Source organism: Canis aureus, chromosome 4 (assembly GCF_053574225.1).
Source record: "Canis aureus isolate CA01 chromosome 4, VMU_Caureus_v.1.0, whole genome shotgun sequence".
NCBI lineage: Eukaryota > Metazoa > Chordata > Mammalia > Carnivora > Canidae > Canis > Canis aureus.
The window spans coordinates 41,114,808-41,127,991 of NC_135614.1; the positions used below are offsets into that span (position 1 = coordinate 41,114,808).

The following is a 13,184-nucleotide window of genomic DNA, read 5'->3' on the forward strand; positions in this document are numbered from 1 at the left end:
TCCAGATGGGGGCACAGGATGGGTGGAGCTGAAACAAGACTGGCCATGAACTGACAACTGCTGAAGTTGGGTGGTGGGTTCGTGCAATCTGCGTACCATGACACTTTTGTCCCTTTATAAATTTTCCAAAACTATTTCAGAGAGTAAACACTCTCTTCTGTTTTCTTATGCAGAGGACCCTGAAAAGGGCCAATTCTCTTCTGTATCACAAGGGAGACACCACGGGAAAGCTGCTGGAGAGAACCAGATGCTCAAGCACCTTCTTTTGTGGCCTCTGATTGCATCTTTTAAAAGGAGCTTACAGCAAAAATAACACTGGGGAGTATTAATTATAAGCTGAGGCCCTTGCAGACTAGCCAGCAGCCGATACACTAAAACATCTTCCCAAGCAATGATTCCCCAACCTGCCTGGCCACATGGGTCCACAGAACTCCAGAGGAAAAAAAACAGATGCCCAGGCCCTTCCCCGAGTCCTGCTAGCACCTACTCTCCAGAAGGCCTGGGGATCTCGGCTTTTCACATGAGACCTTGGGAATGCTTCTGCTGGGGAAACATTTTGACAGGGGTGTGCAGATCTTGTAGTACAACTATAAAAACCAAAAAGAGAAGTAAGAGCAACATATCCCACCCCGGGCAATACCACAGTGTTGAAGAAGTGAGAAGCCACACAAGTCAGTAAGCTTGGGGATGAGGGTGGGGATGGGGACAAAGGTGGGAGAGCATGGTGGCAGGTGCCAGGACAAGGACTCTGGAACTGAAGTCTCTGGGAGAAGTTTCTAACTCCTGATCTGGCTTTACCTAGCGTCTGCATGGCTTCCTCGCTCTGCTGGACCTGCTGGGACATCATTCTGCTGATCCCCATGAGGCTCTCCGTGATGGCACTGGATGTCTGGGCCAGGCTCTCTTTGGTGGTTTTCCTAAAAGTCCAGAGTGGGATAGGCATGTCAACAAAAGCTGGCTATAAGACAACGCCCGTCTTCAAATGCGATCCCATTTTTTTAATCTATCAAAATAGCATATATTTAAGTATCAACAATCACAGTCAATGCCAGCAAGGGTATGCTGACACCACACTCCTAAAGACTGCTAGTAGAAATGCAAACTGGCAATCTGGAAATAGTATTAGGAGCCTTAGAAACATTCATGCCTTTGGCCCAATAATGTCATCCCTGGGAATCTCTACAAAGGAAATACCCAAAATGTGGACAAGGCCTTATGTCCTAAGGTGTGCCCTTGTGTATTATTTACAATACTGACAAACTAGAAATGCAAACACACACAAACGGGGGATCAGCCAATACAAGGGAATACTAAGTACTCTTGAACCTTTGTTTAAAGAGTTTTCTAAAACAAGCAAGTCTTTGTGCTATAATACTATGTGAAGAAGAGCAGGGCGCTAAGTTTTATATACGGTAGGACTCTGTAAAAAAAAAAAATGGTGGGAGGACACAATATATATCAAAATGTGTACAACACAATCACAGTATAGTTCATTTTGTCATCGACACCTTTATTTTACCAATTTATTACAAATAAGCCAGTATTTCTTTCATACTTTAAAAAATATTACCTATATAATAAAATTAAGTACCAGTTTTACACTGAAAACAAGAAGGGCTTCCCTACACAGGTTTTGCACCTTGCCAATTGCTATCTGTTCTATCATTAGGGCCCAGAAAGACAAAAAGACAGATACCTTTGCCTTAAGAGGTCTCCTCCCTGGAGAAGTTCTGCTTTCTCTAGATTGTCGATAGCAATTTTGCAAGTGAGATTAGCCTTCCTCCATGAGGTCTGATTGCTGGAATCAGAAGGGTCTTGCATGAGTTTCTGTCAGATCAAAGAACAGAAGTTCTTCCTTCTGGCAAGGGAGTGATGGGAAAGGCTTCCCAGAGTGGCCTACAGAGTCATCCATCTCTGCCTCCCACCATTTCCTCCTCTTGGTTGCCCTGGCAATTGCTCCAGCTTAGGCTACACCTCTGGTCTCACCCTGCCCAGCCGCCTGTAGCTGTCCCTTTCCCTCCAGGGCAGCCAGAGGGAGCAGTCTGGCCACAGTACTTACTTCTGTGCTTACAGCCAGGCAAGGGCTTCAGACTTCAAACTCACCTTGGGCACTCGAGGCCCTGTTCTGTCCAGTTACCACTAACATTTTACCATTTTACCATGTTCTACCTTGTGTACGTACTAGTTGGTTCCATTTCTTGAGGACCATGTCTCACTCATTTTTGGATCACTAATACCTAGAACAACAGTCTCTGGCCCATTAGCCAATCAATAGATATTATGAGAAGTAGAAAAATCATAGGAAGGCAGTTTTCCTCAATATTTAAGTTTTTATTTAAAAAAATTTATTTATTTATTTATTTATTTATTTATTTATTTATTTATTTAGGAGAGAGAGAGCAAGAGCACAGGGAGGGGCACAGGGAGAGAGAGAAAAAATCTCAAGCAGGCTCCATGCTCAGCACAGAGCCTAACACAGGGCTGGATCTCGGGACCCTGAGCTCATGCATGACCTGAGCCAAAATCAAGGGTTGGATGTTCAGCCTACTGAGCCATCCAGGTGCCCCTAAGTTTTCATTTAAATTCCAGTTAGTGGGACTCCTGAGTGGCTCAGCGGTTAAAGCATCTGCCTTTGGATCAGGGCGTGATCCTGGAGTGCTGGGACCGAGTCCCACATCAGGCTCCTGCGTGGAGCCTGCTTCTCCCTCTGCCTATGTCTCTGCCTCTCTCTCTCTCTCTGTCTCTCTCATGAATAAATAAATTAAAATCTAAAAAAAAAAACAAAAAACAAATTCCAGTTAGTTAACATACAGTGAGTGTAATATTACTTTCAGGTGTACAATATAGTAACTTAACACTTTGGTTTTGCTCCATATTTCTTTAAGATTTGCTGTTCTTTACATACTCAGACCAATCATGAGCGAGATAAACACACTGTATTAGCAGTTTCATGTGATTTATTTACATTCTTTACCTGATCTCCCTCATGAGAGACAACTCAAATTTGATGAACAGCTCCCTGGGGTTAGCAGTGCAGCCTTTGTCAATGAACTATAAAAATGTTAATTGGGCCCCTAGGAGAATCAAACTCAAGCACTAGAACTCTTAGGCAGCTGGTTCACATCAATTGTGCTAACCCCTGAGATGTTTACCAAAGTCAAACGTGAACTGATACGGTATTTTTCTAAGAGTACCTCTGTGCTTAAAATGTAAAACGAGCTCTCTGCCACCAGAACAGCATCTGCTATGCCATTTCACACCTGATATTTTAAAAGAATCAATTACATATTTTAATTGTTAGCAAGGAAGTTCTGCTGGGCCCTGTGACACAGAGATGAATGAGCCATAGTGGCTGCCCTCAAGGGGCTCACATTTACTGGGGAGAAAGACAAACAAATATTTGCTGAATGGTGTGATAAGCACGAGAATCCAGGCAGGCGCAACTACTGTTTTCACACACAACTGCCAAAGTATTCCTCTACTGCTTTCTCTCTCCCCTGTAACCCTACATCATGAATGGCCATTCTCAACTCCTAGCCATGCTAACTAAGCCCATTTTATCTGGTGTAACTTACTCTACTTTATACAAGGGGTCCTCTTTACTCAGTGTTTGTAATGTGAGTATCCTTGGTGGCTGAGGGAAGCAAACGCCATCATGACACAAAGTACTCCGACTGAGCCAAGCACTTTAACACTGGTGACCATGCACACATCCCTCCCTACTTATACTAGCCTCTACCATGCCCACATGTTTGTCAGTCTCCTCCTAAGGGCTGGGGGTCATAAACACAGTAGCTGCCTGCCAAGGATGATGCTGGAGAATTACTCACATTGAAGGCAAAACGAGAGACATACAGATCCAACAGAGTTAGAGCAAATTAATAAGGAGAAAGAGCAACACCTAGGAGGATGATGACTAACAGGGGCTTCAAAAGAGAATGACCTGGCTACCAGACGATGGGGAAAGTTGATGGAGCCGTTAAATTTTTTTTTTTTTTGAGCCTTAAATATTTTTGTCACAACAACACTCTTTATGATTATGATACAAGTCACATGTGAAGGGACAGGTGCTGTTTCATGCCATCAGATAATTTTGTTGGAAAAGCCCCCCCCAATATCCAGAAACAGTGCATACTTCAATTATATAACCAAAGGTTAGCCCACTGCTACAATGATAACCACCGCTTTGTTTAACATAGCATAATCTTATTTACATTTTTTGTTTCATTTTTTAAGATAAAGTCCCACTCAAAGCTTTCTAAATTTTGGTCCATCTTAAGTAGGAACTTTTTCTGGTAGCAATTTCCTTACAGAAAAAGATGTTGTATTACAAAAGCAATCATTTTTTGGTTTTGTCCTAAAAATATAAAATATAGTATAATGGTAAATACGCTTTTGTAAACTATATACAATTTGACCTACCAACAACCCCTGCTTGTCCCTGCTTTGAGAACTACTGATCTAGAGAGGACATTCAGTTTGTGTAGAAATGACACAATTAAATCATTAAGCCAGGTTTGTTAGGCAAACCTTTATATAAGCCGCCCAGGGAGCAGGTGACCCAGCGCAGGCCCCACCTACCTGAGCATCTGCTTTTTGTGATTCTCCACTTCCTGAAGCAAAACTTGCTTCTCTGACTCTTTGTCTTGCTCTTTAGCTGACTGCTCAAGCTCCTTTGGGGGAAAAGAGATCTATATTAAAATGATTTTAAAAGCAAAAAAAAAAAAAAAAAAAAAGCCAATATAAAAACCAAACTACTCCTCTTTCTAGGCAGGTTATACAATAGCACTTGAAAACCCTCCTAACAGAGAACACTCAGGAATGTCAGGTAAATATAACAAACATCCATAAGTATATAGCTGATGTGTAAGAAAGTAAGGATAATCTCCAGGGCCCCAAAGTGAGAAGTGAACTGAGAGCCAGAGCAGTCAGCCTGTGACTGATGCTCAACTGCTCTGCAATGGGAGATTCACTCCTGTCATCTAGGGGGTCCACCTGGAATGAAAAGGGAATAAAAATTACTAAATAGGAGCCCCTGGTTCTACTTTGAGACATCATGGAAATATCAAACTGCTACACATGTCTCAATGCTCACTCTCAATCTCTGTACCTATTTCATTATTGACTGGTAGCAAACAGTTGGAAGGTTTGAAAGCCCATATACGGGTGGCATATAAAGTGTTGAGCTATCTGAGGCTGGAAGCCACAAAGGGATACACCTTCAGTGTCCATGCCTGTCATGTACATGCCTGTCAGCCAGCACAGACAGAATGGAAGCTTGTCCTTTTTTGTTGGCTAGTGGGATACAAAATATTTCCTGAAAAAAAAAAAAACAAAAAAAAAAAACAAAATATTTCCTGAGAATGTAATGTATATCCATGGAGCTACCCTCAAACTGGTCTGGAGTTATAATTCACTCATAATCCCACGAGATATGGCAAAAGCAAATCCAAAAACCTCTGAAGAGACTTGCTTTCAGTCCAGGTTGCACAAAAATCCCATACATAAGGTCTGCTAAAGAGGAGTGCTCACAGCCCCAAATAACCAAACACCAGGCAATGGACATAAGCTCAGCAGTGTGAGACCCCTGAGAACTTCAGATGATGCAAGTATCAGATTGACTCTAATTAAAGATGTCATTATACCTCAAGAATCAAGTCGTATTTTTTGTTTGCAGATTAAAACAATTTCCAGTTTCAATCAAGCTGCTGATGCTAAAACAATGTATTAGTTCACTTACATACTAATTTATTTATATACTCATTTATATATTAATTTGCACATGCTGGTCAGGAACATGTGTCTGTATCCACCATTTCAGCAGCTCAGAGATGACTTCCAATTAATGGCCCCAGATATTCTGAGGCAGAGAGAAAAAAACATGAAGGAAAAATTTTGCAAATGTAGTCAGTTTATTACTTGCTTAAGTATTCATTTAAAATCTAGATTCCTTGCCAGATTGTGAACTCCAGGAAAGTAGGATTTTACACCTAATGTTCACTATACATATTCTTTGTGCCTAGAACATTATTAGGCACCAAACCATTGAACAGAAGAATGGATGTATGGTTAGAAGGGAGGGAGGAAGGAAAGAAAGAAGAAAGGTATATAGTTTCCTCATAAAAGGTTGCCTAGAAATTCTGTCATAGAGACCCAGATAGTTCCAGAAGAAAAGAAAGGGGTAAAATAGTTCTCAAATTCCAGTTGGAGCACCACATACGCAAAGACATTTACACAGGTATTTATACATAGTCAATGCCCAACATTTACAATGCAGAGATTATATACTAAGGATATGAGGCCAAGTCTCTGAGTACTACACAATCTCGTTGCAAATACACAAAGAAGTCATTCACGTAAAGAGCTAAAAACATCAAAAAGAAATCTTGTATACATTTCCTGGTATAAATGTTAAGGAAATGCAGATTAAAACTGGGATGGGGTTATTCATTCACTAATCATGTGTTTTTAGGTCCTTAATTGGTGTCAGGGATATTCTGGTGCTCAAGGAGGTGATGATGGGAGAGAGGGACCTAATATGTAAATGTATCAGTGGAGTAATTTCAATTAGTGAAGGAAATAAACACCGAGTCAGCACCTAGATACTTAAACAAAAAGAACATGGAAATACTTAAGGTGGTGGGTGTGGTTGGAGAGTTGAAGTCATGTGAGTTGAAGAAAGACCTTTTAGGGAATACATTAGCTTCAAAAAGCAAAGCAAAAAAAAAAAAAAAAAAAACAAATCAAAAAGCAGAGAAGCAATCCAAATAAAATGCCCTTTGACACAGAACTGGCTAAAAAAAAAATTATGGCTATAAAAAAAGAATGAGGAAACTCTCTAATACTGAAATGGGAGCAGCCCAGGTGGCTCAGCAGTTTAGCACCACCTTCAGCCCAGGGCCTGATCCTGGAGTCCCGGGATCAAGTCCCACATCGGGCTCCCTGCATGGAGCCTGCTTCTCTCTCTGCCTGTGTCTCTACCTTTCTCCCTGTGTCTCTCATGAATAAATAAATAAAATCTTAAAAAGAAATACTGATATGGAAGCATTTCCAACAGATATTAAGTTTTAAAAAGTGGTGTTTTGTGTGCTACCTTTTAGATGAGAAATTGGAAATAGGAAAATATATTTATTTTTTCTATTATCTGAGTACATATACCACAGAAAGATACGTAAGTAACAAGTAACAAAGGTGGTTACTTGTGTGGAGGAGGGAAACAGAATAAGACTGGTACATGAGACTTTTCACTGTGCGCCCATATTTACACACATAGATATGATAAATACGTAATATATAAAAGTAGCAGCCTTTCAAAAAAATTAAATGATTAAATCAGTGCTAGAGATGGAGGCAAAAAGATCAGCTAGGTTCAGTGATATTGCTAAAATTCTAAAGTGAACTTTTATGACAAGAACTGCTTATTTTCACAATTGCCCTTGAAAATCCCTTAGAAAGGCAACACATGGGACCCAGACATACTACTTCTCAGGGGGTCCAAATGGCCAGTTTTTCTTCCAGCTTTGAAACAGACCATCTTCTGTTAAGCAACAAAAAGGGCTGTTGGTTGGCATCTGGTCTTTAAATCCTAGTATCATAAGCAGTTGAGATGGGGTGCCCCAGGACCCACCCAGTGATGGGCAGATCCATGCACCCATCTCATTCTCACTAGGGCACAGCAGCAGAAACAGGCTATACAAATGGGTACTTCTCACTCCAGTGGTTTTTGAGATAGCACCTATACCATAGTTGGATTCAGGAGTGTTTATATGTGCATATGAAGTGACTAGAGACCTCAGAAACAGGTAGGAAGAGACTAGGCAAAGTATAACATGAAAAAAAAAACTCAGGAGACACTGGTGATACATTCAAAAGTTCCTCACTTTTATCTTGAGAGCATGTTAGTACAGTTACCCTCACTGTCAAAACATTTACTAAAGAACCTGGACAGCTAGCTCTCAAGCAGAGGTTACTCCCAGGATAGAGCCTCCTCATTGTCACCCATTCTCCCCATCTCAGTTCTACAGCTACTCACCTGTATTCTGTGCCGCAACTGCTGAAACTTCTCTTTCACTTTAGTATTTAGTTCAGTAAGTGCACTTAATGGTCCTGAACAATCTCGAATATCCTAGGAGACAGTGAAGAGGTGAAGGGGCCTTTCTTGAGGCAAATGACATGAAATGAAACCACCTGTACAGGGGGAGTTGGCTTGAACCACCACTAGGCTGGCCTACTGTCTGTAATTCATCCTGATCTTTGCTGTTTACCTCTGCAACACGAGCAAAAACATTATCGTTTACATTTCTCTCATAACCTCTTTAATTTTGAGCAGGTACTATAATAGCATAAAAAGAAACACAAGTGTCCTATTAGTTCCTAAAGTTTAACAAAATGCCACCTAGTCAGTATAAAAGGCTTAAAGCAGATCATATGTCCAACAAGAATGGACATCCAAAAGTGATACAACTTGAAAATCAGGATGCTCAATTCCTGGCATCATATGGCAAGGTTTACTTCAATCATCTATTACAAATCACAGTGTTTACAGACCTGTTCAAGGGTAGATTTAGAATTTGTTTCTGGACATTCAAAATTACTGGGGTCAGATTTTAGAGCAGGCTCTAGAGCCAAAATATGTAGGTGCAAACTCCAGCTGCAGCAATTTATTGGCTGGATAACAAAAAGTCACTCTGGTTCTCTGTGCCTCACTTTTCTCATCACATTACCTACCACATAGACCAGGTACGTATGCAAAGTATGTTGCAAAGGAGCTGGAACACAGTAAGAGCACAGTATATCTAGGTATATCATGAGAACCCCAATATCAGAGAGTACAGAAGGGCTTAAGCAATTTAGATTATGTGAAAAGGCAATCTTTTTATATGAATCCTAAATTTATTTTCTTAAAGTCAGCCCAGAAGTTTTGCAATGTGTATGAATAAGTGTAGTTGAAGAAGTTTAACAGTTTGCATCAAGTTTTCTCATCTGTTTTCTGGCTTACTCATTAAATCACACTTCCTTGTACCACGATAAAGCACTACTTTGGTTTATTCTGCATCTGGTCTCCATGGAGAGTCCTACTTTCCTTCGCTTTTTGCCACAGCTAGTTGCAAAATCTGAGTCTACATCTAATGCTTAGCAACATTTTTGGAAACGGAGGAAATAACTTGCCTAAAGCCAAAGTTTAGGGGATCCCTGGGTGGCTCAGCGATTTAGCGCCTGCCTTGGGCCCAGGGAGACCCAGGCTCGAGTGCCGCGTCGGGCTCCCTGCATGGAGCCTGCTTCTCCCTCTGCCTATGTCTCTGCCTCTCTCTCTCTCTGTCATGAATAAATAAATAAAACCTTAAAAAAAATAAAACTACTAATAAAGAGTTTAAAACTCTTGGTTTCTTTTTGCTAAATTCAAGGAACCATTTCTACTTTCCTCTTGCCTAGGCCAAGCAGTTATTGCTCTGCTGCCTTCTACCCTTAAGTGGCTCAAGGCAAGGAGTGTCCGGTACCCCATCTGTTAAACCGAGTTTCAGAGACCCCCTAAGTCCCTCGTCTAGGCCGACTTTCCCTGTCCGGTCGCAGTCTTGCCACCACCTGCCTTCTGATTCAGGCCTTGGCATTTTAGCCTTTTTCCTCATTTACAAAGTCGCAGCTACTATCTAGGTGGCCGGGGGCCTCCTGCACGACGGGGCCCTCGGTGCCCTGGGGCACCTCCGCCGGGGCGGCGGCCAGGGGAGGGCGGGGCTCGCGGCCCTCGGGGCGCCACCGAGCGCGGCGGAGGGAGGCGTGAGAAGGCGGGGCCCGTCGGGGCGACAGGTCGTCCCAGTCGACAAGTGTGCGGGGGCGACCCATGTGGCCACAGACCGGAAGCCTGGCCAGGGACGAGGGGACGCGGGAGCGTTCAGAGGAGGGCAAGACAACAGCGCGCGGAGAGAGGATCAACGCCAACGGCCCAGGAGACGGGACCAGAGGGGGCCGCCAGGGGGTAGCGGGCCGTGGGGCGGGACCAGCGACCTCCCAGACTTGAGACCGCCGAGCTCACAGGAGGCCGGTGGAGCCTGGGTTCAGGGCTACAGGGCCCGGCAGCCGTCCCGGGAATTAGTACCTGGATAAGCGCCTTCACCTCCAGGTCGAACTTGACGATCTCTTGGTTACAGATACGGACGTGGACATCTTGGGGAGCCGCCATGTTGAGGACGCCGGCTACGGGCCGCGGCGGGGCCCAAATTAAACTCGTTTTTGCGTCACCTTCGTTCCGCGTCGGGGCTTTCGGCAGCGCCCTCTAGGGACCAGCCTGAGGCGAGCGAGGGTCGAGGCGAGGAGGCCGGAGGAGGACTCGCCTCTGGTGTGGTGGTGGAAGGGAGGTGGGCGGGGGGACTGGGCAACACTGCTGGGGGGCACTGGATGGGATGAGCACTGGGTGGTACGCTAGATGTTGGCAAATTGAATTCCAATAAAAATAAATTAAAAAAAAAGAAAAGAAAAGAAGGAAGAAGAGAGGGAGTATCGAGAGCGTTTTAACATTGGCCTCTCCCCATCTTTTACCTAAAAGGCATTCTAATGACTACATGTTTTTTGCAGAGAGAGAGAGAGAGAAAAAAAAAAAAAAAGGAAAGTATCAATTGGGATGTCTCTGGAAGGTGGAATTAACAATTTTTTATATCTCTTTAAATTTCCTTATATTTTTCATATGTTGTACAGTGAATATAATTGTGGAGCAAATGAAAAGATGGTAAATGTTATTACTGCTTTTCACGTGTGGAATTCAAGACAGGCCTCTTCCAGCACATGGTCCAAGGGTTCTAAAATCACAACTGATCAAGTCACTTCCCCACCTCCACCTCTTTTGTAGCTCCTGGCACGTGCCTTTTGTGTACAGTTGGATTTATTAAACCTACCTTGCTGGAGTAGTTTTGATGGAAATAATTAAGAGCAGACCCTCAACGAACAGTGGCTCCTGCCTTTATTATCAAATAGTCCAAGGCCATCAGCCACCTCACTCCATCGCTCTCCTGGATTCCTCAAGCTGTTTTTGGATCTGTAGCTTTGGAATGTGCTGTTCCCTTTTCTTAGAATGCTTTCCCCCTCTTGCTCCCACCCCATGTGCTTCTGTTCACATCAGCAAGCATAAATTGTTAAGACCTGAATGCCTAGCTGTGTTTTTCTCTTAATCCTTCAACCAGACTTGAAATAGGTAATACCCCAGTTTTACAGATCAGTAGATGGACCAAGAGTAGATCAAAGCGAAATAAATCAAAACTGAACGTCCCTGCCCCAAAGTTACATAACTTGAAAGTGGCAGAGCCTTCACTAAAAGCCACGTCTTCCCTCAAAAACCAAATATGGCCCCTTGGGTATAGTGTCGTACACAGGGGGCTATGTGCTTGCCTATCTGTGTTTCTCCACTGCTCCACACACCATCCGTTACGGCGTTCATCACCCCACTGCACCTAATAGGCAATGTATTGCAGGCCTTAGAGTCAACCCTGCTTGAATCCTGCTGGAGGACCCACTTCACAGCTCTGCCCCTCAGAATTCTGAGGCTAACTGGTAGAGTCACAGAGTTGGAGGATTAAATGAGGTAGTACATGAAAAGCACCAAGCACAGTGTAGTCATGTGGCATGTGTTTAAGAACTCAATGTGCATTAGCTGCTTTGACATTACTGACATTTTTTGGAGCACTTCCTATGTGCCAGGCACTTTGTACTAAGTTCTTAATGTGTGTCATCTAATTTAACTCTCATAACAACCCTATGAGGTAGAATTATCCATTTTATACATGAAGAAATAGGCACAGGATGATTTGCACAGTGCAAAATGGAAGTGCTAGTCAAAGGATATGTGCATTTTATTTTTTTTTAAAGATTTTATTTATTAATGAGAGACACAGGCAGAGGGAGAAGCAGGCTCCATGCAGGGAGCCCGACGTGGGACTCGATCCCGGGACTCCAGGATCATGCCCTGGGCCGAAGGCAGGCACCAAACCGCTGAGCCACCCAGGGATTCCCGGATATGTGCATTTTATTATTATTATTTTTTGATTTGTGCATTTAAAATTTAGAATTACCAAATTGCACTTCAGAGAGTTTATATCAATTTACACTCCCACAACAATGTGCTACAAATGCCTGCTTTCCCACGGCCTTGCCAACATGGTGTGTTAAATACTAGGATTTTTGCCAATTTTTAAAAAACTTTTATTTTTGTGTGAGAGAGTGCACATGAGCAGGGGGAGGAGCAGAGGGAGAAGCCAACTCCCCGCTGAGCAGGGAGCCCTATCCTGGGCACAATCCCAGGACCCTAAGATCATGACCTGAGCCAATGCTTAACTGACTGAGCCACTCAGGTGCCCCTTTGCCAATTTGAGTAAAAAATACCATTCTTTAATTCACTTTTCTCTTACATGAATGAAATTGAGTGCTATTTGTATTTACTTTGCTCATTTCTCTGTCAGGTGGTTGTTCTTTTTCATACCAGTTTCCAGGAGCTCTTTATATTTCAGGAGGATTAGCCTTTAGAGATGAGCTTTTTATGTAGTCTATAGAATTTGACTTGGCTTATGATGATTTTGGCCTTAAATAAGTTTTTGAATTTTTTGTTTCACATAGAATTTATCAGTCTTCAATTATGACTCCTGGATTTAGGATCCAAGTTAGAAAGGCCTCCTTACCCCCACCCCACAGGTTTTAAACGAATTGCTCCCATTTCTGTCATTTGTTCATTTACACATTTTGAGATATATATATATTGGCTTATGGTATGAGATACAGAGCCAACGTTCCTTTCTCCAGAGAGTTTCCCAGTTGTTCCAACACTGTTTTCTGAAGAATCCATCTTTTTCTCACTGGTTCCGGATGCTACATTTACCATAATTCTTATGTTCGAATCTATTTCTAGACCTTCTGTTCTATTGTCCTATTTACACACCAAAATGACAATTTTATAGTTTTTTTATGTGTTTTAATGTGTTTCAATTAAATGCCCAATCTTTTTCTCCTCTGCTATTATATTTTTCCCCTAGAAACCTTAAGTATTTTGTTTTTTAACCTTATTGGTATGTTTTGAGATAGCATTAAATTTTTAATTTTGAGGGCTTACAGCATCATGTTGCTCACTGCTCAAGTTCAAGAACTTGGATCTTTCTTTCCAGTTGTTCAAGTCTTCTGTGTCCTTCATGTTAAAGTTTTCTTTATCT

General features: G+C 42.5%; 1 protein-coding gene across 5 annotated transcripts in view; it reads right to left on the bottom strand.

Annotated features, from left to right (window-relative positions):
* BNIP1 (BCL2 interacting protein 1) overlaps nucleotides 1–10,252 on the bottom strand; it is a 55,254-nt gene extending 45,002 nt beyond the window's left edge. For 4 of the 5 annotated variants that reach the window (XR_013378097.1, XR_013378096.1, XM_077895513.1 and 1 more), the window contains exons 1-5: nucleotides 10,094–10,252; nucleotides 8,033–8,125; nucleotides 4,582–4,673; nucleotides 1,697–1,798; nucleotides 799–917 (exon numbers count right to left, since the gene is read on the bottom strand). Coding sequence is in view for 3 of the 5 variants with exons in the window: in XM_077895513.1 (XP_077751639.1) it covers nucleotides 799–917; nucleotides 1,697–1,798; nucleotides 4,582–4,673; nucleotides 8,033–8,125; nucleotides 10,094–10,177 (490 nt within the window). In the remaining 2 variants the exon portion in view is untranslated. Of the gene's footprint in view, nucleotides 1–487; nucleotides 588–798; nucleotides 918–1,696; nucleotides 1,799–4,581; nucleotides 4,674–8,032; nucleotides 8,126–10,093 lie in introns of all 5 variants that reach the window. The other variant, XM_077895514.1, reaches the window with a different exon arrangement.
* Nucleotides 10,253–13,184: the final 2,932 nt, after the last annotated feature.